This window comes from Amblyomma americanum, chromosome 5 (genome assembly GCF_052857255.1).
Source record: "Amblyomma americanum isolate KBUSLIRL-KWMA chromosome 5, ASM5285725v1, whole genome shotgun sequence".
In the NCBI taxonomy this organism is placed as follows: Eukaryota; Metazoa; Arthropoda; class Arachnida; order Ixodida; family Ixodidae; genus Amblyomma; species Amblyomma americanum.
In genome coordinates, this window is record NC_135501.1 from 208,872,934 (window position 1) to 208,900,922 (window position 27,989).

General features: G+C 43.1%; 1 protein-coding gene across 2 annotated transcripts; it reads left to right on the plus strand.

The window, feature by feature from the left end:
- Positions 1-12: 12 nt before the first annotated feature.
- On the plus strand, positions 13-27,984 carry ProRS-m (prolyl-tRNA synthetase 2-like protein, mitochondrial). Of its 2 annotated transcripts, XM_077666712.1 has the most exons (13): positions 13-309; positions 3,984-4,161; positions 4,843-4,916; positions 8,493-8,573; positions 8,977-9,049; positions 9,749-9,856; positions 13,262-13,355; positions 15,571-15,608; positions 18,252-18,313; positions 18,419-18,498; positions 19,911-20,046; positions 22,161-22,340; positions 24,863-27,984. In XM_077666712.1, exons 1-13 carry the CDS (start codon positions 163-165, stop codon positions 24,983-24,985), a joined length of 1,374 nt encoding a protein of 457 aa, XP_077522838.1. In that variant the 5' UTR covers positions 13-162; the 3' UTR covers positions 24,986-27,984. The 2 variants fall into 2 exon arrangements, with proteins under 2 accessions (XP_077522838.1, XP_077522839.1); XM_077666713.1 differs by lacking the exon at positions 3,984-4,161 and having other exon boundaries at positions 107-309; positions 24,863-25,659.
- The last annotated feature ends 5 nt before the right edge of the window (positions 27,985-27,989 follow it).

Below are 27,989 nucleotides of genomic sequence, written 5' to 3' on the forward strand. Positions count from 1 at the left end.
GCTAGCCAATCTAAGCCAAGCCACATGTCATTCAGGGCGCTAGTTCACGTCTCCGTGCGCAAGCTAGCAGACAGCTTTTCGAGTGCTCCCGCTCTTTTAAGCTTCGTAGGCTAAAGCTGGAGCATACTGTTCGAGTGCTTCAACTTATCCCGAAGTTGTAACATGCTACCGAGGAGATCTGTGCGGTGTTTACGGGCTCTCCACGCGAGCGCGACGGGCCCTGAAACGTTCGTCCGATGTTCCCGGTTGCTGCAGCCCAGTACGTTCACGAAATCCGATGCAAAGCAAGCGCTCTGCAAAAGCCAAAAGGTGGGCAAAAACTGACTAGTAAGAAATGATGAGTGCACATTGATGCAGGGTTGTCTATTTCGTCGAGATGGTGATCCCGAAAGAACGGTTTCGAGAAAGAACGATCTATCGACGAGGCCATTGAAAATCACAGTAGAAGTTCCAGACGAAGGCTTGAATTAGTTCTGCTTGGATTGCAAGTTGAAACCAGTATGTTGTATGCTGCTCGATTACGCTGAGCCCAGCGGGCTGATATGTATGCATATGCACCACTGGCCCTTTAAAGACAATTTAGATACATTACGAGGCGAGGAAGTGCGAAGAGTTTGGGTGTTGAAAAGGCACTCACAGGTTTTAAAAACAGGACATTATTGCTCATGCATATACGACCAGAACCGTGACCGAAGCAACAGAATTGGCTGGCACAGTTGCAAAAGAAAAAAAAAAAGGAAACACCCTTACTCTGAAAATTATCCATTCTTTTTTTTTTTTTCTGCTTCCCATACAAAGTATCAAGAATGGGGCCCATGCATACACTGTTCGAACAGAGAATGCATTCTAAAAGGACCTCACAGAAGGCGGCTTCTACTGCAGCAGATGAAATCACGCTTAGACCATCTACTGTTGTCGACAATATCTACTATAATATATTTTGTAATCTATGAAAGCTATGTATAAGACACTGATTATATAATAAAAATTCCTCTGTGACCTGATTGCTAGAATATAGTCTGTTGTTGATTATTCTTGCCAAAAACCCCATGTTCTGATTAGTTAAAATCTGATCCTATTAGTCATTACCTTAGCCCATAACTTGTAAGCAAGAGACACTAAGCTAATCGGTATCCTTTCTGACATCCTTTTTCTAATGCAATAGTATGATGTTAGCATATTTTCACGTTTCCCACATGCTTGAGGTCATGCATGCACTGCATATACAGGGTGGCAAATTTCTCTAGCATGGCAATAACAGGGGCTAGTTGGTGGTTCATCGTTGGTGGTTCATCGACAGACGAAGCGCTTCGTCTGTCGTCCTTATAGTGTGTCTTGTTTGTTTTAGTACAACGCAGTTTTTTCAGCTGCTTTGAAATTTCCTAGTTCCTTTTTTTATGTTATGCTTTTCAACCTTCTAGCTAAATATATTTATGTATTTTCAGTGAAAGTTGAAAATTGCACTAATAAATTCTGCGGCTCAAATTGTTGTGTATATGGGTGTGTACATGCAAAAACCAAGAGCTTTTCATCTTATATTACCACGCAACAGACTGAATGCTTATATATATATATATATATAATCACCAAAAATTGAAGAAACATAACAGGATTTAATTCACAACGTTTTGGCTGGAGGACCAGCCTATATATATATATATATATATATATATATATATATATATATATATATATATATATATATATATATATATATATATATATATATATATATATATATATATATATATGTGTGTGTGTGTGTGTGTATACACACACATATACACACACACACACTGCTCCAGAGTTCTGCAAGTGTCTTTTAGTTTCTTTCAGAAGTTTAAATTACCTAAAAATTTGTAACTGTATTCTAAATTTTATTTGGAGCCTTTTTTCTTTCATGCTTAGCCATGCACAAAGAGAACGGAGGGAAAGACATTTACCACATCACCAAAACCTGCCCTTTGCAAACAAAAGTTGTACCTGGTTGGATTGGATAAAAAATAAGCATCCTTCTGATGCATATATATTTCCCTGCCTTTTTGTTCCAGTATCTAATTCAGGTCTTGCATTATTATTAGCCACATAAATGTCTTATCCTGACCCAGGTGTTTTAAAAATCCACTTTTACAAGAAAGCAGGAGACAACCAAACTGAGAAATAAAGAAAAAATGCTGCTCAAATTCGAACTACGCAAAGAGCATAGTAAGACCACCAAAATTTTTATTTTATATGAATTTACGGCACTCATAATTCGCATATGCTTAGTACTGCGGACCGGAAATTCAAGTCGGTCTTGTCAAAACATCTCGCATAATAGGAATTTCAATTTTTGCATTTTCATACTGACATCAGAAAGAAGAGACAACGCATCAAATGGGTTTATTAGAAAACCTGTCTACTGTAAAAAAATTTGGTTGGCGCCGAACCAGTTTGAACCAGAATGGAATTTTATTTATTTATTTATTTATTCAGGTACCTACAGCACCCGTTGAGGGCATTTTTGTAGGGGGGATACAGTTGCAAAACATATATCGTCATGCAGATGACACTGTGTAAATAACAACCAAACAAACAAACAATAAAAGTACAATGCATTCCAATACTGAGTAAACTGATAACAAAAGAATCATGAAAGCAAGAAAGACGTAAATGGCATATTGTAATATGAACGAGCGCATACAAAAATTTGAAAACGCACAGCAACGCAGCGTGCGCGCATGCACACACAGACGCACGCACGTGCGCACGCAACCACACACACACAATCCATTCAACAAAAGGCGTGACAAAGCATTTTCAAAAGAAGATTGCGAGGCTAAGACAACTTCTGGCAATTTATTCCAGTCACGCACTGTTTTGGGAAAAAATGAGTCTTTAAGTACATTTGAAAACTGGTGCTCTAGAGCTGAACATAGAACTGAACCTGAAAGGCGTGAACTTGAACTTGAATTTTGCAAACCCGAAAAAATTCAAAAATTCTTGTTTGGCACCGTGATCCTGGGGTCTTTCTGCTACTCTGCAAATTTTGGTTAAAACTATCACCTAGTTCATGTGTCCCATCAGTCTAAAGAAGTGAATCTGCATGCATGGCCCTTTGACAAGCTGAAACATTTCTTCTAATAGACCCAGAAAATTCGCTGATGTCTTATTGCATTCTGTGAAGGCTGTAGGTTCCTATTTCTGCATCATTATATTTTCTGCAGTCTGCTGCTTAGAAAGACATGCTTTTCTTAATATAACTGAAATTGTTTATTATAGGATGAAAATGTTTGCATTTTTAGTCAGTATATCCAACTCTACAAACAGCGAAATTTTGATGTAAATTTGTCCATAAAAAAGAATTGTTTCAAAGCAAGGGTGTGATGGCAGAAGACCGCATATTTGCCTAATGGTTTGGTTTATGGGGGTTTAACGTCCCAAAGCGACTTAGGCTATGAGGGATGCCATAGTGAAGGTCTCGGGAAATTTTTACCACCTGGGGTTCTTTAATGTGCACTGACATCGCACAGTATAGGGCCTCTAGAATTTCGCCTCCATCGAAATTCGACCGCTGCAGCCGGGATTGAACCCGCGTCTTTCAGGCCAGCAGCCGAGTGCCATAACCACTGAGCCACCGCGGCGGCTCATATTTGCCTAATGAAAAATGAGTTATCTTACCCACCGCCTTGGCTCAGTATTTAGAGCGCTGGGCTAATCAGAAGGAGGATCCGGGTTCAATCCTGGCCATGATGGCTGCATTTGAATGGAGGTGAAGTGGAAAAGGTGCCCGTGTGCTGTCTGTGATGTCAGCACATGTTAAAGAACCCCAGGTGGTCTAAATTTGTCTAGAGACCCCTGCTATGATGTACCTGATAGCCCATATATTGCTTCAGGACATTAAACCCCACCAATTTACAATTTATCCCCTACCCCATCCGCTCCAATAAGATCCTTGTGCACGCCTAACTAAAGTCATATACCTTGGATGTGTTACACTGCAGCTTATGCTGGACTATGGTCTGATAAGTGCGTCAAGTGCGGGGACATTTGTTCTGCTCCCCCTTGCTCTGAGAGCACTGGAGCGCCTCACCAACCTCATAGACACCGAGCTACAGCAAGTTGGAGGCCAGAAAACGTACTTCCCCTGCCTTGTGCCAAGTTCTCTGCTCAAGAAGACAGGTGACGCGTTTTGTCAGTACTTGTTTCTCTACATTATCATCCAGGCATTGGTTGTCTGATGTGCGAATCTTCGTTGCTGGAAATCTCGTTAGTGATATGTTGCAAGCCATCAGAAATGGCATTGTTACTTGCAAAAAATAGAAAACTGATTTACTCGGAAGAAAGAGTGATTAGTCCAAGAAGGGAAACTGAGAGTCAAAGATGGCAGTGGGAACAGCAAAAAGAATGCATTTGCATCATTTACTCTCGCTCCCATAGCCGCAGATTTGGACTGGTTCCCTGTGATAATCATTGCCTGTCTTGTATGCTTGGCTGTTAGCAATAGGTGGAGAAGCATATTAATAACTGTAGTGTCAAAATACTGAAGACAGCACTGCATCTGTCACTGCTGGTCAGAAACAAAAAACGGTTCTGTAAGTCCTGTAGAAATACCCCCTTTTAACAGGTTGTGGTTTGTGGTTTTAAGTTCAGTTGTTGTGCAACTAGTTCATTTAAGCTTGCTTGCTGATGAGCTTTTCTTCTCATCTCATGAGAAGGAAAGTGGGTGTAGCTCTTGTGCTGACATCTACGTATCCAAAGTTCACTATTGCTTGCTTGTTTCAGTTTTGTGTTGTGGCTTTATTTCTTCGTACCATGCTGCTCCAACTCTCCTCAAAGACGCTTCTATTTTTTTCTTTCCAGGCCGATGGGATACACTAGGCCAAGAATTGTTCACACTGAAGGACAGAAAGAGCCACGACTACTGTCTTGGACCCGTAAGTGGCGTGCCTGTTCAGTGGCCTCTGCTTCTGCTGCAGAGTACACTGGCTTTCGTTCAATTCCCAGAGGCATCGGTTTGCTCCCACATGAGAGGGGCGCAAAAAGGTTTTCATACACACTGGAGTCTCGGCCGTCACTAAAGTTTAATGCAGGGGTCCTCAATTTTTTTATCCATGGGAACCCCAATGGCTTCCAGATGGTTCTGAAGAACTTCACGTGTCCTGGCTTTCATCCATACCTGCCTGACAGGCATGCAAAGGAAGAGCATACTAATGCATGTAAGGCAGGTGTGGCTGATTCAATTAATAATGGCTGGCTGTATGGCAAAAAAGCGTGATATGAGCAGTCAAGGTGTCATCATCAGCCTGACTGCACTCACTGCCAGACAAGAGCCTCTCTCATATCTCTTTAATTAAACCTGTTCTGCACCAGCTGCAGCCACCTTATCCCTGCAGACTTCTTAATCGCATCCACCCACCAAACTTTCTGCCACCCCCTGCTACGCTTGTCTTCTCTTGGTGTCCAGTCCTTTACCATTTACGACCAGCAGTTATCTTGCCTTCGTATTACATGCCCTGCCCAAGCCCATTTCTTCTTCTCGATTTCGGCTAAGATATCATTAACCTGCATTTGTTACCTGACCCACTCTGCCCTCTTCCTGTCCCTTACCGCTATACCTATCATTTTTCTTTCCATGGTTTGCTGCGTTGTCCTTAACTTAAAGTGAACCCTTCTCATTAGCTTCCATGTTTCTGCCCCATAGGTGAGTACCGGTAAGGTACAGATACAGCGCCGGTAAGATATATACATTTCCCTTGAAGGATACTGGTAAACTGTCATTCATGATCTGAGAGAACATGCCAAATGTTCTCCACCCCTTTCTTATTCTTCTCGTTATTTCACACTCGTGATCCGGATCTGCGGTCACTACCTGACCTAAGTAGACGTATTTCGTTACCACTTCCAGCGCCTTGCTATCAATCATAAATTGCTGTCTCCTTCCGAGACTGTTGAACATTACTTTAGTTTTCTGCACATTAATTTTTAGACCCACCATTCTGCTCTGCCTGTCTAAGTCATTGATTATTCTTTGCAGTTCATTCCCCGAATGACTTAGCAAGGTGATGTCATCAGCGAATTGCAGATTACTAAGGTATTCTTCATTAACTCTTATCCCCAACTCTTCCGAAACTAGGCCTCTGAATACCTCCTGTAAACAGGCGGTGAATATTATTGGCAAGATCGTATCACCCTGCCTAACACCCATTATTGGAATTTTATTGCTGACGATATGGAGGGCTATGGTGGCTGTACAGCTGTTATAGATATCTTCCAGTATTTTCACATAAGGCTCATCTATGTCCCAATTCCTTAATGCCTGCATGGCTGCTGAGGTTTCGAATGAGTCAAATGCTTCTTTGTAATCAATGAGGCCATACAGTGGGGTTGGTAATATTCTGTGCATTTCACTATGACCTGATTGACAGTGTGTATATGGTCTATTGTTGAGTAGCCTTTACAAAAGCCTGCCTGATCATTTGGCTGATTGAAGGCTAAGGTTCTCCTGACTCTGTTAGTGATTACCTTAGTAAATACCAAGTAGGCAACAGACAGTAAGCTGATCGGTCTGCAATTTTTCAAGTCCTTGACGTCCACTTTCTTACGGATTGAGACGGTTGATATAAATGTCCTTCCAAGCCTCCAGTATGCTTGAGGGTTACTAATTTTTCTAGCATAATCTCTCCATTGCCTTCAACAGATCTGCTGTAATCAGATCCTCACCGGCTGCTTTCCCGCTTTGCATTGCTCCTAAGGCTTTCTTACCTTAAGCCGAATACCTGTTCTGTAGCGATATCCTGAATTCCTCTCTTTCCCTCTTACTGCTAACTTCACCAGCTTCTGCTTCACCAGTTTCTTCCATTTCCTCTTCAAGTCTGGGCTAATTCGAAACCTTACCATCCTGTGATCAGTACAACAATCTTTTCCGAGGACCTCCACGTCCTGCACGATGCCAGGGTGAGTGCAACAGTATGAAGTCATTCGAGCTTCAGGGGCCCTGAGAAGCTTCAGGGGGGCTTTCGAGCTTCAGGGGGGCTGAGAAGACGAGCGGGACATCATGCCTGCTCGCAACCTTTTTCAGGTTGTCCCTCTCGTCTTCTCAGCCCCCCTGAAGCTCGGTATCGTTTGCCCTCGAGTGGAAAAAAGAAAGCAAAAAGAAAAAGAAACAGGCTGCGGAACCAAGCATGGGCGACCATTCATGAGATGTGCCGAAGGGGTAGTTTATGAAATTCCCCTCTCGTGCGGTCGTTCCTATATAGGACAAACCGGGCGCTGTGTGAGTGAGCGAATCAGGGAACACAAAAGAAATGAACAAAATAAAGAGGGCCCAAATTTACCTAAGCATATTAGATCCTGCCCTTCACGCTCTTGTTAGCCATGTTTTTCAATGGTGCGGATTCTTGCCAGGAGTAGCAACGTGAAAGCCAGAGAACTGATTGAAGCGTTCTATATCAGCAAGAAAGGCAGTTTATACATCAGCGAAACATCAATATCTTTGTACATGCAAGGCGGAAAAACAGTTTTTTGAGCGATGCTTATCATGTACGACTTGATGTACGAATATGTTCCTTGCGCAGGCACTGGCTGACTGTATATATATGCATGTATGTGGTTTCTGCAAATTGAACCAGTTGTGAGCGGCGCTCTGTCCCGTTCTCTTCTCTCGTGCATGTGTGTGTGTGGTTTTGGTGCCTTTAGAGTACAATGATCAGGGCTGAAGGACAGACCAGTGCATAGACTGATCTTTATACTTGGATAAATGGCTGCTTGTCAGGTGTGCATGAAGTTGCCAGTTTGACTCCATTTGTTGTATAGTATGCACATTTCATTGGCTTCAAAGAGCATATAGGAGCACTATTGCATTTCATTTGGTTAAATTAATAGAAGTCTTCCACAGCAGTGTTTTGCACACCCCATATGCTGGCTTTTCAATTAAAGCCAGGGGCCTCAGCCTTAGATTATGTCAGCTGAAACAGTTTTGGCTGCAGAGATAGTAAATGCAAAAAGGCTAGCAGAAAATGACTGATCTCTGCTTGTCTTCTTATTAGGTTTTCTTAATGCTGGGTGTCAGCACTACAGTAGCAGCACCAGAATCGTTATCTCAGAGCATAAATCATATGACTAGATGCAAGGTAGTGTCATTATGGATGTACTCCACATCGTCAATGTAGATATCAAAAACCGGATTCCGTTTAAAGATCTGACGAACATCTGCTATTGGAACAGGATGTTCAGACATCTATCGGGTACCTTGTAAAACAAGCCAGCGTGTGTTTTTGGAACTTCTTGGGTAACTTATATATTGCATTCTTCACCTTCATCTGTTGTGCTAACTCTAGCTCGGCACTTCATTTGTGAACACTTGACGTGTAAATCCAATAAACATCTCTAGGAGGCGGTGGAGCAAGCAATAAAGAGCACTTCTGAACTCAGATGTTAAGCTCTCTTGTTTAAGCTTCTTGTGAAACCTCTGATGTCTTGTCTGAAGGTTCTATGAATATTTCTTCACATAGACTCATGAAGAAGCATTCTCACAGCTGATGGCATCCTTGAAGTCGTTGCCTCATGCAGCTCTGCCGGTTATGCTCTATCAGGTAATGTGTCAAACTGCTTTTAGTGAGCACTTTTTAGTTCACCATTTATATAATTGGTCAGTATAGCAGGTTAAGTCCCCAATCATCAGCTGAACTCCATGCCTTCGAGTATAGCCTTCTGACATCATTAAAAGCAGTGTAGCTTTCATTGGTCAGTATGAGGAGTTGCGTTATTCTTGTTACATCTGCATATAAACACTGATGTTTCTGCAACACATTGAGTACCTATATACTTTGAAGCACTGCTGTAAGTTGAAATCATTAATTATTCATGATCACACCAAAGGTAGTAATAATTTGTTTAAAATAGGTTCATAATGATTAGCAAAGGAGGTCTGCACAGTCTTTGAGTTACTCAGTGAAGTTTTTGTATTGATGAGATTTTTATTTGTTGGGCACCCAGATAACCCCTAAATTTCGGGATGAAGCACGGCCAAAGTTTGGTCTACTTAGGTGTCGAGAATTTCTCATGAAAGGTAAGCTGTCATTCTGTTGTCCCTGCATTGTCTACAGTTCAGCATCTTTTTTTTCCAATGTGACTGTTGGTCAAATGGTTAGCTCAAGAACTTGTGCTCCAGCTAAGACAGAGAAGTTGTCAGCTGTGTTACTTAAACTATTAATGATAACTCTGAATACTCATAACTACATTTTTGGGCACAAGTGTCTTTGGGGGTTTGAAAGGTGGCAAGCAGCTACGAAAAACAGCCTTTCATATGCCTCTAGTTTTTATGGAGCTGAAAAAAACTAAAGATATTTTTGTGGTGTATAACATCATCCTCAGCATTTGTAAATATCAAAATTTCAGCATTAACCGTTGTGCACCACCATTGTGAGTGTAATCAGTGAGACAACTTAGGAACATCATGTTGCACTGTTTTATCCCTGAACTTCTTAAAATCTGTATTTAGTCCACCAGTGTTATTGCTGTGCAATGTAGCAGGACCTACAAAGCCCTTCTGTGGATGACTAAAAGTGAATCAGCATGTTTACTTTTGCCTAGTCACATCCAGTTAGTTGCACTTGATAGCTCTGTACCATTCACTTAGATGAAATCATAAAACCTGCAGTGCACATTTATTACAATAGGTCCTTTAGTTCAGATGATGGTATGTTAAATACATCTTTTTTTCTTCATCTAGCTTATCATGTGATAACAGGACTTGCTCACTTTTCAGACATGTATTCATTTGACAAAAGTCTGGAAGATGCGGCGAGCACATATAACATGGTCTGCGACACGTACGCCAGGATTCTGAGGCAGCTAGAAGTTCCATTTGTTAAAGGCAAGCTCTGAAAAGCACTTTTCTTTAACCTCTTGCTTTATAATTAAGACTTGGACTTACCGTTTTTTTTTTTTTCATTTCGGCAGACTTTTTTCGGTTTTTATTTCAGAACACAAGATTCGGTTTTTTTAGCAAATAATGTTTTGGACGAATAATAAATGGACTTTTTTCAGTGCTTTAATGTAGTTCTGTTTGGTCAAAACTTACTTAAAGTCTGACTCGGTGTTTTAGTCAACCTGAACAATTTATTAATTTTATTATTTTATTTACCAGTACCAGTAATTAGCATGCAAATGGTAATGGTTGGAACTGCGCTTGAAGAAGAAATTGCTATCGTCATTAAGAGAGTAACCCAGGTTAAATGAGACAGCCGGCAGACAAAAACGGAAGTGGAAGTTAGAATTAGGTTGACATGTAATTGTTGGGTTGTGCGCGAGGGCGGGGTATCACGTGGCCTGGGTGTTGATGGCAGCGATGGAACTGCTGTTCAATCCCATATTTTTCGTGAGGCCCATGGGTGGTTTCGAGTCAGTGTCCTACATGCAGTTGATAAGGCTACTTACCGATTAACAACTCTAAGCAGGTTAAGTTTGGGAACAAAGCGCTTAACTAGAGGGCGGCGAGGAGGTGACGCTTCCCGGTCTGCAGAGGCATGAAAGCTGGCGAAAGAATACTTCAAATCGCACAACTGCGCCCCTTAACCAGCTATACCACCGTCGCGTCATGCCCCTGGCTTACTTACTTAGTTCATTTCAGCTTTGACTGAGAATAACTCACATTCAACAGCCAGCTAGCTATGCCTTGCATGGCAAGAATACTGAGCTTTTTCATTTAAGACCGAATTTCTAAAACCGACTTTGGCATACTTTTATCGGATTTTTTTTTTCGGTTTAAACCGGAAAATCCAAACCCTATTTATAATGTAGCAGGTGTGCAAAGCTTTCTTCAGCTGGAGTAGAGAGAACAAAATGGTATTGTTGCCCACTCAGCTGGGTTTTGTCTTATTCCTGGTAAGTGCATCCCTATTTCCTTGGCCTGCGACCTGAAGTTTCAACCAGTTTTTCTCTCAAAGATGTGGAACCAGTGCTTCACCACTTCTGCTAAGAATCATGTCAGAGCAAAACCCTTGCATTGCTTAGACATCTGAAACCCTTTAATGAATGCTACAAGGCATTTCAAATCGTACCTGTGAACAGTGCATACCTGAAAGCATGATGAGTGACAGCACTGCGTGATTACAAATGATCGACTGCAGTGCTTAAAAAAAGCATTCACAGCATCCTATCAGAGAAGGCAAATTATAAGTTTCTGAAGCACGTATGGAACCAACTGAAATTCAGTTGGTTGCAATTGGTGTTTAGTGTTAGTAGTGTTCTTATGAAGGTGCAAACTTTTGTTCAAAGCCTGGTTCAATTATGTTCACTTCAAAATATGCTCCTATATGCATCCTCCTCAGGCTTCTTAAAGGTGTTTGTACATGTGTGGCATAATGGGCTGTATGGTAATAAAACGATACTTGTGCGGTAGTTCTAAAATCTGGAGCTGATTTAGACATTTGGTCTGAATTAAGCTGTATCACCAGCTGTGACACAGAGTGTAAAAATGTGAATATTTTTGTTTCTGCTCATGTAACTATATGAATTGCTCACTTACATTTAAAACAGCCTTTTCCAACATACAGTTGAATCACGGTGATGCACAGATCTCACGAGGTCGCGAAAAAATTCGTATCCAACGAACAGAATTTGTAGGCAGAAGCATAGAAAAAGCATTCACGCAAATCTGTTTATGGTTGACAAGGTTTATGCAGGGCTGTGCGGCCACAGCTCGCTACTCGTGGTGCGCAGAGCGTGACTGGCAATCACAACATCGGTGATGTGCGAGCCAAGCACCACTGCTCACTGCCTGCGATGCGTACTACATGATGAGCGATCACGGCGTGGGTGATTTACGGGCTACTCTTCGTGCTCGAGGGGGCAGTCATGGCTTGCGCATTCATATCATATTCGTAGTGGCACAGGAGAGAGTTCGGAGCATGCGGAATTCTGCATATTGTGCACAATGCATTTCGGCCAGGGACTGTTACGAATTCATATCATCACGAAATTTGTGTCAGCCATGTTCGTATCACTTACATTCTACTGTATTCACCAAAGCTCGATCTTCAGCTACCAGAGATACAGAAATCCTCCTGAAAGATAAATTCGTGCAAGAGCGTACCCTAACGGCTGAACAGCTTGAACTATAGCTGTGGTTGTAATGTTACATTGCCAAGTGATGGAGCAACTTTTAATTTCGCCCTTGAATTACTGTGTATGCAGTCATACTTTTATGCAGTTTTAGTCATCTTTAGATGTTCAGAAATCCGCAAAATTAGCCAAGTTTAATTTTGTAGCAGTCATCTTTTTTTTTTAATCTCCCAGTTTTTTACATGTCTGCATTGAGGGGACCATCAGTGATTAACTCTTGGAAGTTCATAACTTTCTTCTGACGTTTTCAATGTCTGGCCATTAGAGGGTAAAGCAGGAGGTGCGATTTTTATCATCAAAATTACAATCAAGTCAGTAAGACCTTGATTTGCACAGGCTCATAGTTGTGACAGTTGTAGCCAGGATTGCTAATTGGACAACAGTGTAGTGAATAAATAACGTACAATTACGTGAACCATCTTGCACACGGAGAATAAGGAATAAATGTTTTGTCGGGGTGGAAAGTTTGAGAGATATGGAAGCAGCAACTGAGCTATATAGGTATGCTGACTGCCAGTGGTTCGCCACCATCCTGTGCATAAGTGGAAGTAGCACGATAACATTTTTGTAGGCTAGTTGGTGTATTACTGGAATCTGTTTTCAGCGCACAAGGACACCACAGGAAGGAACAAACTTGACAGGACAGATCGCGTGGTGTCTCTTTGCACTAAAAAGAATTGAAGTAGTACGATATTTGTCTGTTCTCTACATAGTCATGAATCCAGGGAACCCTCAGTAGATATCAAATTTGTGCACCTGAATCACTTCTCTAGTACTGTGGAGACTTTTGCGCACGGCAGTACCTTTTTATTAATGGCACTTATTAAAACTTTGTGAGGAACAAAAGTTCACAAACGGCAACCATGCAAAGTGGTACACTGGATCTTTCCTTTCGATAGGCAGCAGGAAATTGCCTGATTATGATGCCTGCACACAGAAACCAGAAAAGCCCATTGCGACCTCCAACCTGAATCATATTAGCAATTGATAATGAAAAAGTGTCCGTGGTGCCTACAGCTTTTATTGTGGCCTTGGCATATTTATCTCATGAACAACAGACGCAGATGTCAGAGTGTTCATAATCAGCCCTTCATAGGATACACCCTGTAAATTGCCTGTAGAGCAGTTAATTCACCCAGCCTGTCTCTCTCATCAGTGAAAGCGTCCACAGGTGCAATGGGTGGAAACTACTCCCACGAGTTTCACTACCTCACTGACATTGGGGAAGATCGTCTGCACGTGTGCTTGCAGTAAGTCTTGCTATTTCAAATACTGCAGATCATTTATTGTTGCACTTGTTCTCCTTGTTGGCTTTAGTTTTTATTTCATGGACACAGGTGCCCAGTGCAATGTCACAAGCAAGGTCTAGTGGGTGAGCGCACATTCCCAATGAACAAACTTGCCACAGTACTGATTTTCTGCTGCTTTCTAAGCTGAAAAGTGTGCAGTTTCGCATCCTGTTCTTATGACAGACACTAATTTCATGCACCTCATGAGATTTCTGCACTTGTCTTGTGACATCGTGCTGCTGTCATTATAAGTGCTAAGTGTATGTGTGGCAATTTCAGAAACTTAAACCACACTGCAAAAGTATGCCTTTGTAACCCTTTGCTACGTATGTAAGGAGGGCTTGCATGTGTATTCTAAAAAAGAAAATGCTATAAAAAATTTCCGGTCTTCAGGTCGTTTAAAGCTACTTTCACCATGACTGATGCTGAGTTTTTCCCCTTTGAAAAAGAGGTGCACTTCTGACACAGTTACAGTATGTGACCTTTAGTGAAAAAATTACTTTCTAAAAGTTGCGAAGGTATCTCCACTTTTGTAACAGCAATACTTCCTGTCGTAGTGGTAGTGAGAGCTAGTGTTCTACTGGATGATAATTGTGTGTATATAGCCCTAATAGAAGGTGAAGCGGACATGAAATTCGGGGGCCGTGGGTTTGAATCCCACTGGTGGCGTGCGTTTTTCTTTTTTATTGTTTTAATTAGTAGTCATTCAGGAGCAAAATAACTACAGTATTAATTTCTAATTGATTTAAAAAATTAAAAACCCGCAAATAATATATATAATTGTGTGTGAAAAAACTATTCCCCTGTGCTTCCTGATTTCGGCAACTGTTGGCTTCCTTCATGTGTAGGGCTGTGGGTGACACAAGCAGTGCAACTATATTTGGTGATCAAGGCATTTGAACATCATCCAGTGCGCAGGCGTTCTTGTAATTCACCTCCATTGAAATTGTATGCGGCCACCACGATGGCATCACACGATCTCATGTTGCTAGGCCTTTAATGGAGCAGTGTTCTTTCATGCCCGTCAAAAAGGAGCCGCTCTCTCAGGAGGCCATGCAGCAGCAGCAGCTGGTGGACCCTAAGGTCCACCACAGAGGCAAAATACAAAAGATACTTATTCATGTGCTATGTGGTGTCAGCCCATGTTAAAGAACTCCAGGTGGTCAAATTAATCTAGAGCCCTCCAGCTGCAACGTCGCTCATAGCTTATATATTCATAATTTCCTGCTAACTTTTTTTAAAGGTGAAAGCCTTACTAGCCCCATTACAAGAAAAGCCGGCTGCATGTGTTAGTGTGTTAATGTGTTAGTGCGTGTACTCACAGATGGTGCAGAAAATCCCAGCGATGGCAAGAAAAATATGGTGGCCTTAGGATGCACACAGCAAGCCAAGCACCATCATTCCAGATAATCGCTGTATATATCCCTACTGGCTGACCTTAATGTGGCGCCAGTTTTACTGATGACATTCATAGCAAAATTGTGAGGAAGTATTTGACATACAGCGTTCCTGGTGGTGTCAGGCAATTTCCCGTTGCCTGTAGCTTACATGTGCTAGTCAAGTTGGAGGCTAGCTTGCTACAGGGGTTTAAAGCAACATCTGCACCTTCAATTGTATGCCTTTCCAGACTCTTTACCTCTTCCCTTAAGGTGCCTTTGAGGTGTCTCAGAGGTAAGGCAATTAATGCACCACTTCCTTTCCTCAAAAATCAGTTTCCTTATATTAAAATTGTGGCTCAAGGGTGGTTCGTTGTAGGTCATTGCGTGTGGTGTCATAGGATTTCTCATTGCATGTAGCATATGTCTCTTAGTCTGGTTGGAGGCCCGTCTTCATTTCATTTCTCAGTGCCCAACCTGCATCAAGGTCGAACACTCACGATGACACCTTAATGATTTTTCCTTCACTGCACATAAGCAGTCTTCAGTGTCCTCTGAATTTTTTATCAGCAGTAAACCTCTCCATGCCTGCAAAAATAAATGTGAGCCTAGATAGCAAGCCCCTTGACACCATTAACAAAAAGTGACACCATGCAAAAGGACTTCAGGAACCACTGTGAGAACTGCCAATATAAACTAGTTGAAAAGGCAGTGTTGTAGAGCAGCGACACAGGAATTTCTGTAGCACATGCTTTCTGTAATGTGCCCTGTTACTTTTTTTGCTTTATCTCTTTCTTCAGGTGCCGTACAGGCATCAGTGCTGATGAAACCTCGTCAGGTGCGTGCATCCTTTGTCATGCTGAACATATTACTGGTTGTCTCAATTCACGCTGTATTATTCAGAGGATTACCAACTCGCCCAAGCCTCAGTTTTAGCATATTATAGGTAATGTTCTGGGTAACTGCAGATGCTGTCAGCAACTCTGCAAGTCTGTTTCGAATAGAGGGAAGGGCTGGGGGTGAAGTGTGAAGCTCCATTCACACACCACTAATGAGGAATAGAACAGGAAGTGACCCTGTCTCCCCTGAAAAAAGAGACAGAGGGATATGACAGGGGCAACGACACCACCTGCCCCTCATGTTCCAGAGCCCCTGCCTGCTATCCTTACTCCAAAAACAAAGCGCAGCTTTCACTCAGAAGTAAATAATGCCGAGCCTACTTGCACACTATTTCAAAGCATATGGAAGTAATTCAAAAACAACTACCTTTAATTAAAAAATTACTCAACATACATTTTTGTTTGTCAAGAAAGGAAGTGTGCCGTATGGAATGTCAGGTGGCATTTCTGGTGTACGGTATGAGTTCGTTAATTCGACCCCTGTTAATTCGAAAATCCAGATAATTCGACTTGCTCCCGTCCAGTGCCCATGGCAGCCTATCCCAGACAACACAAATACATCTTCAGCCGCCGCGGTGTCTCAGTGGATATGGCACTCGGCTGTTGACCCAAAAGACGCGGGTTCGATCACGGCCGCGGCGGTTGAATTTCGATGGAGGCGAAACTCTAGAGGCCCGTGTGCTGTGCGATGTCAGTGCACGTTAAAGAACCCCAGGTGGCCTAAATTTCCGGAGCCCTTCACTACGGCGTCTCTCATAGCCTCAGTCACTTTGGGACGTTAAGCCCCCATAAACCATAAACCAACCATACATCTTCAGGATGTCCTGAGGATTAATTTTTGAGGACGTTGTATTGTCCATGACGACGTCCTCTATTGATCCTCAATAAGTCCTCACATAGTCCTGTTGTCCGGTCTCAGTATGTCCTCAGGACATCCTCAATATTCCTCTCAAGGACCTTCTTAGTATGTTTTCAGGACGTCAGATGACGATTTAGCCCCATGAATTTGGGTCATTATATCGCTTAATTACTTTGGGGAGTGTGCACAAAGGCTGTGAAACAGCTTTCTTTTTGCTTCATTTGTCTTGAATTCTAGCAAACAAATTATGCAAAAGTTTTGCTTGCTCAAGATCTACTGGTTCGCAATTGCCGCATTTCATGGTACATACAGGTTGTTCTTCGTGCAATATTTTCATACAGCGACGACTATTCAAGAACTGAACTCTGCCACCTCAGTGCAAAAGCTACTTGGACTAATGGCCCTAAAATCTAAACAGTTCAACCCCGTCAGAAGCATGCAGCACATAAGAACAGGTTTAAAAGCCAAAATACCTGAAAATATCTCTTCAAGGCATATAGTTTCTTCAGTCAGAATGGGTTCCTTCATTATATTGCTATTCAACTTAATTTTTATAAACCTGCGGTTCAATTAATTAATGAAAGCCGAATGCAAGGGATAAAGCTTGTTTTATCTCGGTTCAGTGCCACAATATTGTCCTGCAATAGGACGTTTGTAGGACATTTTAGAAATTTTCATCCTCGAGTCATCCAGCAAGGTGCAAACTGAGGACATCTTCATGAGAACGTTTGGACGTGACGCACTCAAAAAGTACTCAATGTCCTGTTAGGAATGAGGACGTCCTCAGGACGTTTGGTGTTGTCTGAGTATGGCACCAGACGCTCGGTAATTCGGATGCTACGAGTCTCGCACTGATTAATTCAAACGGGCTCCTGAACGGAGAGCATCCAGGTATATCGAGCGCGTCATACCTGAGAGACTGCATCCAGCTATCATGAGCAAGGCAAGACATCGTCAAAATAGCCATACTCAAATACCGAGTTCCGTGTTGCAGAGTTGGAGTTGCTCGGCACACCTCAGATTTGAGCGTGACGGCAGGCAATACGAATGTGACAACAACTGGACAGTTCTGCCTCCGAGAACGGTCCGACCGCTTAGTTTTGGTTTCATTTTTCTGAACTTCGCACCTGCCCACAGCGACGGCAGCTTGACCAGCTTGCATTGGGGTGCCAACCATTCCAATCTCAGATGCCTATTAGCACGTTGTGGGTGTTTTATCTGCCTACCTTTTTTTCCTCGCCGCTTCAGCGCCGCTAGCGTCCGCGTGGTTCCATTCATCTAGTGGGCCAAAAATGTGCGCTGGTCGCACAGTTCAACATTTGTGTGCTGAAGCCTACTCAATCGTGATAGCGCCGTTTATGATGGGAGTGGCACGGTAGCGGCAGAGCTCCATAGTGACACACCATGGACGACACGGGAGACCGTTACGATTTTTAAGCAGTTCCGCTTCGATGTTCCTGACAGTATGCATGCAGTAAAACATCGATGGAAACATAAAAAACGTAGCATTGTTCTCATCTCAAAATCAAGCAGCTATTAATTTACTTAAATGCAAGCAGTTCTTGAGTTTTTTCGGGGTCATTCGGGAATTCGAACTTTCGGATAATTGAACATATTTTCTGCTTCATTGAAGTTTGAATTAACGAGCTTTTACTGTGCATTACAGAAGTGAGAACTTTCCGGTACTGTTTGCTTGCAAATAAAGCACAGTAATATTTTACAGATTGTCGAAATCAAAACTGCGAGCATTGTGGCGGACGTCTAGCAGAGGCAAGGGGCATTGAGGTATGATTTTGTGCAGTTGCATTAATTTTTTTTATGCTCAGTGAGCAGCTTTAGAGAGAAAAAAGCAATATGATTAATCTGTTACTGGTATCTGCCCTTTAAAAGGTGGCACATGCCTTCTCGCTGGGAACCACATACTCTGAGCCACTTGGTGCTACTGTTCAACATACTGATGGTAAGAAGAGGTGAGGGAGCATGATTTTCATACTTCTTATTATCACAGCATTTAAGAGAGAAAATTTGCAGATATTCTGACAGTTCTTGCTGTCATAACGTCTGTATGAAGCCAAGGGTTGGACAGAAACTCATCTTAGCCAGAAAAATCATTAAAATGTAAAAATGTAGATTCTGACTATTAAATAAATAAAGAAAACATTTAGGCTTCCATATGGGAGCCAAATATAACATCTACATGTGACGAACCTTGCAGATGTTTATATTGCTATTGTTTATTTCAGATGTTCAGAGGATATAGAATATGTGACAATGTATCAGGCCTTGAGACACCACACCTTACAGAAATGTGGTTGTTTTATTTGTGCATTTTTTTTGTTTAGTGATCTTCATTTGCTCACTCACTACTCACCTTCGTGTGCACATCAATTATGCAGGCATGGTTCCCCCTTCAAGGCAGTTATTTCATTGTCCTTTTTGTCACAACCCGAAGTTCAAGAGGAAGAAATGGGCTTGGGCAGGGCATGCAATGGGAAGGCAAGGTAACGGATGGCATTTAAGGGTAACGGAGTGGATTCCAAGAGAAAGCAAGCGTAGCAGTGGGTGGCAGAATGTTAGGTGGGTGGATGTGATTCGGAAGTTTGCAGGCATAGGGTGGGCACAGCTGGCAAAGGACAGGGTTAATTGGAGAGACATGGGAGAGGTCTTTGCCCTGCAGTGGGTATATGATGATGATGATGATGGTGAAGTTCCAGCTGAATAAACTGAACTTGAACAGGAACTAATGTCATCTCAAAGTTTTGGTAAGTGTTCACCTGGTCAGGGGCTGGGCCCATTAAAGTTGATAAAAGCGCGATTTCTGGCATTGCCTTGGGGCCGAATTATAAAACGATCACAAACTCAAAAACGGGCACAAAACGGTCACAAAGCCCCACTTCTATTGGTTTGCACGGATTGGCGGACATATAGACCAATAGGAGCAGTGCAATTCATTTGTGACGGGTTTATTATTTGATAGTTCCGTAATTCAGCCCCTGGTTGAAAATAGAATTTCAGGCGGCGGGGTTTGAACCCGGCCGCAGCAGCCGCGTTTCGATGGAGGCGAAACGCAAACGCACCTGTGTGCTGTGCGATGTCAGTGCACATTGAAGATCCCCAGGTGGTCAAAATTATTCCCGAGTCCTCCACTACGGCACCTCTTTCTTCTTTCACTCCCAGCTTTATCCCTTCCCTTACGAGGAGGTTCGGGTGTCCACTGAGATTTGAGACAGATGCGCCATTTTCTTTCCCGAAAACCCAATTTTTTATTGTGGGCAAAAAGTCCGAATATTATTCTGGTCTGTGTGAGAAATTGATATTAATCGAGGGTCATGGAAAGGTCCATTGTCAAAAGGTTTTATTTTGAAATTTGCTCTTGTTTCAGGCCTTTCGAAATGAACTGCTTCGGCATCGGTGTGACCAGACTTCTTGCGGCCTGCCTCGAAATGCTTGCTTCTGAAGACCAGCTTCGGTGGCCACTTTCTATGGCACCATTCAAAGTGGCTGTCATCACACCTAAGGTTTTGACAACTTCTAAGTAGCAACATTTTGATGCACCATCTAATACATCCTTTTCGTAATGGCCGTGCACATATTTATTTTCTAGCAATCAAGTTTATGGAACATACTGGCAGTGTAAAGAAGTGGGGCTTCCATTTGGACTGCAATCTACTATCAACATATATGCAATAAAACAAGAAAATGATATTTAACTTTGGCCTACACAAACAAATGCTGAGTACTGATTCATCTGCACATGAACAATAGGCACTCAAGGTTGGCTTCTTTTGTTAAGATAAAGTTGCTACTCCCACCACCATCTGCACGAGCACAAGCTTACCATCACTTTAGCAAAATCAAGCGCATCAGTGGGATAGCTCATATTCCTCTATTGGCAGCTCTTTGCTGAGGCGCAGTTCACGATTGCGTTGCAGACAGTTAGCTTTTATTGCACTTTAGATTGCAGCTAGATAACTAGAGAAAAATTATTTTTGGCTATAAACGTGTAATGACTCAGCAAGCGCAAATAGCCTTGGCATTTTTTTCTTCTGCTGTCACGATTGCCAGCAACATGACCTTGTTGTTTCTGACACTTTGCAGCAGTTTGTAAATCTTCAAAACTTTCTTAATCTCTTTTGAGCAGTTCAGCTTTCTGCCATTAGTATGATAGGGGACATAGTAGTGCAGTATACGCAGTGATCACTCATCTCCCACATCTAGATTCCAGTTGCACTTGTTAATGTCTGCTTTGTGACTTAATTATAAGGAATCGCCCTCTTGGCCATTTTTGTGCTGGACACACAAACAGTGACAAATGTGCCTGTCCTGGTGGACATCCCTATACAAACAGGCCTAATTCAGCTGCCAGGTCTTACTTCATAAGAAGCTAAAAATGCCATATTTCTCATTGTGTCGTTCCTGTACCCACATGGGAGTAGTGTTTAAATATCAACTCTACAGCTAGTCAAAACTTTAGCTAGTGTACGCGATGGGTGCTTTTTCTGAGCTCCTGCACTTTGCAACAAAGCAGACTTGCGGAAAGCTCAATATTAAGCGCGGGCTTAATGAACCTGTGCATAGATTTGATATTTTCGCAAATTTTCTCCATCATAAGCAGCAGGAGCATGGAAAACACGGCCGTCACGTACGCCAACTTATGATTTGGCCAACTGTACATCTGTGTATTTGTGAATCTTGGTTATTTCTTTCAAAAATACGGTGCACAAATTACTGGAGGCAGAAATCGCATGCAAGTAATGCAAAAGCATTGCAATCCTATGCCAACTGCATTTAAATTTATTCTAATTCTATTCTATATCTTGGTGCAGTTGTAAGTACTGGTACTGACTATTACTAGATAACATTTCGTATTAACGCAATAAAGGCCCCATTCTCCAGAAAATCCTGTGTCAGCATTGTCAGCAAAAAATCACGTGCATGGCTCTGGCAGGTAGTTCCTATAGAGCAACCCAGGAGGCAGATGGGCCATCTAGGTCATGTAACCTTGCAGCGTCATCACAACCTGCCCACTGGATAGTGAGAAAACTGCCCATTGTGGCAGGTGGCAGTTGATTGGTTGCTCGGGAAGAGCAACCTGGGCCGCACAAGGCCCACCGCTGGGAGCACCTGTCGTCGCAGGGCAGTGGCGCATCACTTAACTACTGCACCTTTGCACCAAGAGGGGTATGAAGACTCCCAGGAATGTAAAGTAGAGAATGACCTTCTGCATATATGGAAATTAACCCATTACGCTAACTCGTGTCACGCCCTTAAGGCGGATCTTAAGTGTCCCCTCCAATTTTGTTCCCGCCTTTGATGACGTCACACTGTTTCAACCAATCGCTAGTTTTGTAATGCCGCTATTTTTTGGATGGCGCCGAGTTCTTGCGTCAATGAGCCATCTAATGTTAATAATGTATTTGCTGCTACAAGTGCTTGCCTTACGCCTTACTTCATTAGTAATACCTTGGCGGCCTTTCAGAATTTTTGTTTGACCCTAGGAGCTTGTGTGCTTGCATAGCTGATTCCAAAGATCTTCAAGCTGTGCTGTCGATTTTTTTTTTCACTTGTAACAGAATTGTGTATGCTTTTCAGTCTGCCTTTTATATTTTTCTTCTCCTCCCATTACCACCAGAGGGGCAGCCATGAAGCAGACAGCCTCACTTTGGCTGAGCACCTAGCCGGCCACCTCGGCTTACTCAAACAACTTGAAGATGGTGTCCTGCTGGATGACAGAGATGACTGGACAATTGGCAAAAGGCTCAAGGATCTTAGCACCCTGGGTGCACCATATATCATTGTTGCTGGCAAGAAGGTTAGAAGGCATTTGTCTGGGCTTGACTGTGTGGGCATGGTAGAATCCAGCATTTTAAAGGGACACTGAGGACAAATTGAAGTTGGCTTGTATCGATAGAATACCAGCTCCTGATCACAAAAACGCCGCTCTTACTGAAAACAAAGCTCTTATAAGGTAGAAAATAGCAAAAACCAAAATACAGGTATCGCCGCCACAGGCCAATCTCGCAAGTACAAGCGTGGTGACGCCATAGGACAAGAGACGCTACCTTGGAGGAATTTTCTTTCTACATCTTGTGCGAATCTCTGAGGCTGACAAAGGTAGGTTGCGCAGTTCAATATTGAAGTAAGTTTTGTTTTATAACCAATAGTGCACTTTTATCACACAAGGAAGGCAGAAAAAAGACAACCTGAATGTTGGAAGCAAAGAAAACCGATGCTTGGCGGCGCCACAGGTGGCCAGGAGAGTTTCGAATGAGCTTTGCGTGCCCGTGGTTTTGTTTTTGACGCGCCTCGATTTACAAGCACCGAACAGCAGAGGAACTCCAAGTGCCACTTGTCAGATGATCGCCACGGTCGATGAAAAACTATGATGGCACGATGGTCGGTGATCGTACAAGGCAGCCCTTGTGTATTCGCACGCTCGCCCGGCGAAACATTCCCGGCTGTGCCAGTCAACTTCCAACTACTTAACGTAAATCTTTTGTTAGGGACGGGTGACAAGGTACAAGGCAGTTCAGAAAAATTGCTGATGGCCTGGCTCTGCTAGGCCAGGATATACCTAGCGAAAGCGCGGAGATTTCTGCATCAGAAGAGTGCGTTCACTAGATGCGCCTGTATTGCTGGTTGTAACTTGAGCCGTCGTGGCGGAGTGGTCGTGTCTCCGCCTCAAACGCCAAAGGCCCTGGCTCGATTCCGAACCTTGGCACAGGATTTCTTCTCTTTTATTCAGTGAGTGGGCGGGGGGTTTCAGTGGTTCCCATGGATGCCGCCGCCGAATACGTTGGTTAGCGGTTAAGCGCAGGCTCTGTTAAAGCGCGTTTATGCTGCGGCATAACGCGCGCACTGCACGGCGATGTCACGTCGGTCAAAGCAAAACCCTCTATACTCCAACTGCGCTTGACCGCCGACGCGTACGGCGGCTTCGGCGCACTTTGACCGCACTGGCGGGGAGACTTGGGGCATGTCTCTATTTCACGCCGAGTGCGCCAGCCGCTGCCGGCCCGGCCAGACTGATTCGATTCCGCGGTGAGGTGCGCGTTGTGACGTAATTCAATCGCTTCGGCAGTTCGGCGGAGTTGTTCTTTTCGAGCTCGGCTAATTTAATCCATTCACAGTACATATCTGAAGGTACATGCAAGTGGGCGAGAGAGCTCGATCCAGTGGACCTGTTGGATCTAGCGGAAGCCGTTGAAGTGTCGTGCGCCGGCTTTAGTTTCAAGCCGCCGACTTTAATCGCGATCGCCCTTGAGCGCCCATCCGTTTTTTGTGGCAAAAAAATAAATAAACAACTTGGCCCTTGCAACCGTGGGAGACCTCGACGCCGCCTGCTGCGCCGTGCAACCGCGCCATTCAAGGAATCACAATCCGTTGGCCCCAAAGCCCAGGCCAGCCTCCGATGGGCGCAAGGCGCCGACCTTGTCCTGGCCCCTCGCGACTCCCCGCACTGGGGTTATGCTATTTAGTTTGCAATGGCTGCTCACTGAGCTAGGGGGAAACGGCCCGCCGGCGCCTAACCTAACCGTGCTCCCTCAAAAGCATCGCACGCTCTTTGTAGCTGAGATCGTTGAAATGCAGGTCGGAGTTTTTGCGAGAACTACGTCGTCGGGTTCGGGAACTAAATCCATCGTAACGCTGGCAAGACACCGGTGCAAACGTATACGAAGCAACGGTAGCGACCCCCGATAGATGCCTTCAACGTGCGGCGGCGGTAGCTTTCATTTCGGCAGCTGCTAGACCGCACCGCTAGCCGCCAGAAATCACGGAGTCTCCGTTTACGTCACGTTCACGTCACTCCGTCCTGTGGCGTCATAAGATAGGAGGGTAGATGTGTAGGCCAGTTGGTGAGACATGAAGGAGCTAGACACCGCAGCGGACACGGGACAGAGAAAGAAGTCTTTATAAAGCCATGAAGTTTCAAATAAAATTTTAGTTGCAAGTACCGCCCTGTGTCGTCTTCTTTCTCTGTTCCGTGTCCGCTGCGGTGTCTAGCTTCTTCGCGTCATAAGAGTTCTCCGTGTCGTCATAAGAGTTCTCGAGTTTGAATCGGAGCGGCGGAAAAAACTTTTTCAACTTCGAATCCAAATTTCTTTGAAATAAATGCATTTTTCGCTCCCGGACAAGCGGCAACAAAGCCATAAAATGCCGAACTATCAAATTTTGCCAAAAAAAAAATCGATAGGGTTCTCCTCAGTGTCCCTTTAAGAACATTGAAGTACACAGAACAGTGAAGTTGCTTGAGAGCGTTTAAAAAGCACTGTGCATGCTAAATTTGCACCAAAATCTGAGTTTCTCTTCAAATCATATTTGCTTCTTTTACAGACGAAGGAGCCTGTGCCCCTGTTTGAACTGCACGACGTGGCTGGAAAATCTTTAACCGAGTTCACACATTCAGAACTGCTGCACTTTTTCCAGTTTGGACCACTCACAGCACAGAGTGCATAGTTTTGGGTGACTCAATGTCGTGCTGCTTGCACTAGGATGCCTCGATGCAACTTCCTTTGGTAGGGTGGTGATGTCTCCACCATTTTGAATCACGGCCTCATTTAGCCATATCAAAGTGTTTATGTGGAAATAATTATTTTCGTGTCTTTAACACATGGTAGTGTCCAATACTGCTTCTAGGTAGTGAAGACTTAACTCGAATTAAAATTTAGAACCTTTCTCTCCATTGTAGAGGTCAGTGTGACGCATGTGGTTCAGAATGGTGCGTCCCAATTGGACAATAGGTGTCGCCACCCTTCCAAAAGAATGCTGCATCGAGGCACCCTGCCTTGCACAATTCACATGCACACCTCACTCTGGCACAGCTTTCTTCTCCACACTGGATAACTTCCTTCCATTTGAATGGCGTGGGCCCAAGTGCTTTGGGTTGTGCCTGCTTGCCCTGTCTTCTGCAGTCCAAGAAGCCGTCGAGAAGAAATGTGTTCATTTGTTTTTCTTTGAAGGGTCCTCATCAGCGAATTGTTTTTGGGAGCAAAAGAGTGACTCCATCAACAGGGCAATGTGTGAGAGATAGAGCTTTTTTTTATATGGTAAATAGAACTGCTATGCAAGCATAGGTTAAGAACATGAGCAGAATTGGAAAGCATAATAAAGATATGCAAGTTCACTCTGTTACTGTGACTCTTGTGGTTAATTCATGGCTAATGGGTAGTCCTAGTTAAAAAATTTACATTCAGTTACACTGCAGTAAATGTACAAGTTAACAAGTGCAAGTCTGGCCTTTGTTCATACACATTGCACTTGGAGATTCTGATCACTCACTGGAGGCGGTGTGTGCCATAGTGCCTCTACCTGGAGCTTTCAACCATTGTCCTTACCAGCCAGGACTTATTGTGGCCCAAGGCTAAGTCTGAATTATATTCAAATGAAGGCATGCAGATAGACAGTCCTCAAGAGTCCAGATCCACTGCATGAAGTATGCAGTTTCCTAGTTTGATTGCTTATGCAGCATTGTTCATTTTTTTTTTCTAAAATGAAGCTGTCATGTTAGGCATGAAATAAGAGGTTAACTACGCAAAAGGGCAAGACAACAGGAAGAAGGACATATGTTGCTTAAAAGCACAGTCTGTCAACTTTTATTTTTCAAGGAAACATATCAGGCGTATCATTATGATAGCCTACATGAAACCTTCCAAAACAAAACATTGTTTCGACAGCAGAGGTATGGACGTCTTGCTGATGCAGTTGTCAGATGTGTAAAGCTCATCCCATGAGTGATTTGCCCTGCAATTCTTGCAGTGTTCAGTCAGGCATCCACCTGCTTTGTTGCTTATGTTTCGACTGCTCTTGTGCCCTTTCATTGAAACATTTTCCTGCTGACCGACATACATCCTACTACAACTCAGCGGAATGCTATAATCCACTCCTGCCATGCAGTCAGTAGTGTTTTCAACGCCATGCAAACTGTCAAAGGTGTGTGCAATGATGATAGAAGAAAAAAAAAGAACCGATGTGCCATCAATCACGAAAACAAATACATTGATCACATGGCAGGAGGGGGTTATAGCATTCCACTGAGTTGCACTAAGGTATACATCGGTCAGACAGAAAAAGCTTCAATGAAAGGGCACAAGAGCACTGTCGAAACGTAAGCTACAAAGCTGGTGGATTCCCGACTGAACACTGCAAGAATTGCAAGAAAAATTGTTGCGTTCCATGTTTTGACAATACACGGTTTTTAGCAACGGCAAGTGACATATGAAAAGATTAGTTATTAATGCGTAAGCATTGTTTGGCTATGCTTGCGGTTTTGTGTAATCATGACAACGTTTGAATGAAAAAAAAGAATGTTTGCATTAGATAGAGCATCAAAAAAATCTCGCAGGGGAAATCATGAGGTGCATGTGAGGTAACTAGTTAGAAACAAAAACGTCCAAAAAGTGGGCGGGGCCGAAGCAAAAGTGGCGCCAAATTTGAAAAACGAAGTGTGGACAGAGCAAAGCGTGGCGCCAAGTTTTAAAACTCAAAATGGGCAGTGATGAAACTTCATTAATTAAGGCAATTGGGAAAAGGTATCAATAAGGGATGAGGAAGCATCAATGCTTACACATTCCTCCAATGCGGGTGCCGCAGTGATCTCATAATTTTTGAAGCTTTCTACATAGACACATCTGACAACTGCATGAGCAAGACACCCAAATCTCCGACATCGAAAGAATGTTCTTTCTTGGAAGGTTTCATATAGGCTACCCTAATGGCCTGGCATTCGTCAAGTCGTTTGACTCATCTTCAGTGCTCAGGTAGAGCTGGTGCGAAGTTTTCAGGCAAGGCTCGGTTTCCTCCGGAGCTCTTTTTTTGCAAAGTTTGCTTGTTCTTTGTTTTCGTTTTTGACCTGGTGTTTTCACTGTTTATTCCTCGCAAGCTTCTATTGTTATTCTATGGTTCGTATGGTGTAAGAATTTGTTTTGGAAAGTTTTCCTGTCCTGGCGCCTTTTTCACACTGTTTAAATATGACCGAGCCATTCTGAGTTGTAAAACTTGTGCGTTGTTTTTTAGTTTCTTGGCTTGGTGCCTTTTCACTGTTTTTTACTTCACGTAGCCTTCTAATGCTGATGCAAGTTGTGTGCATTGTTTTTTGGGTTCTTTTTTTACTTGGTGCCTTTTTCGCAGTGTTTCAAAATGACTTAAAAGTGCTGATGCATGGTTTATACATTGTTGTTTTGAAAAGTTCGTTTCATCAAGAGATGTTTGCTCATTGCTTTTTGGCGTAGCCAAGTTGTTCCCATGTTTGCTTTGCAGAGCAATTTTATCTGTACGATTATGATGGCCGGCCCATTGATAGTGTCGCTTCACTTCATGTTTTAGTGTTCTTCTCGATTGCACTTCATCATGTATGAACTTCAACACTTCATGTGTATGAAGTGTTTTGCAAATTATCAGCATGCCACAGCAATGCTTTAAATACGCCTCGCGTTTCCTTGAAAAATTAAGTTGACAGTCTGTG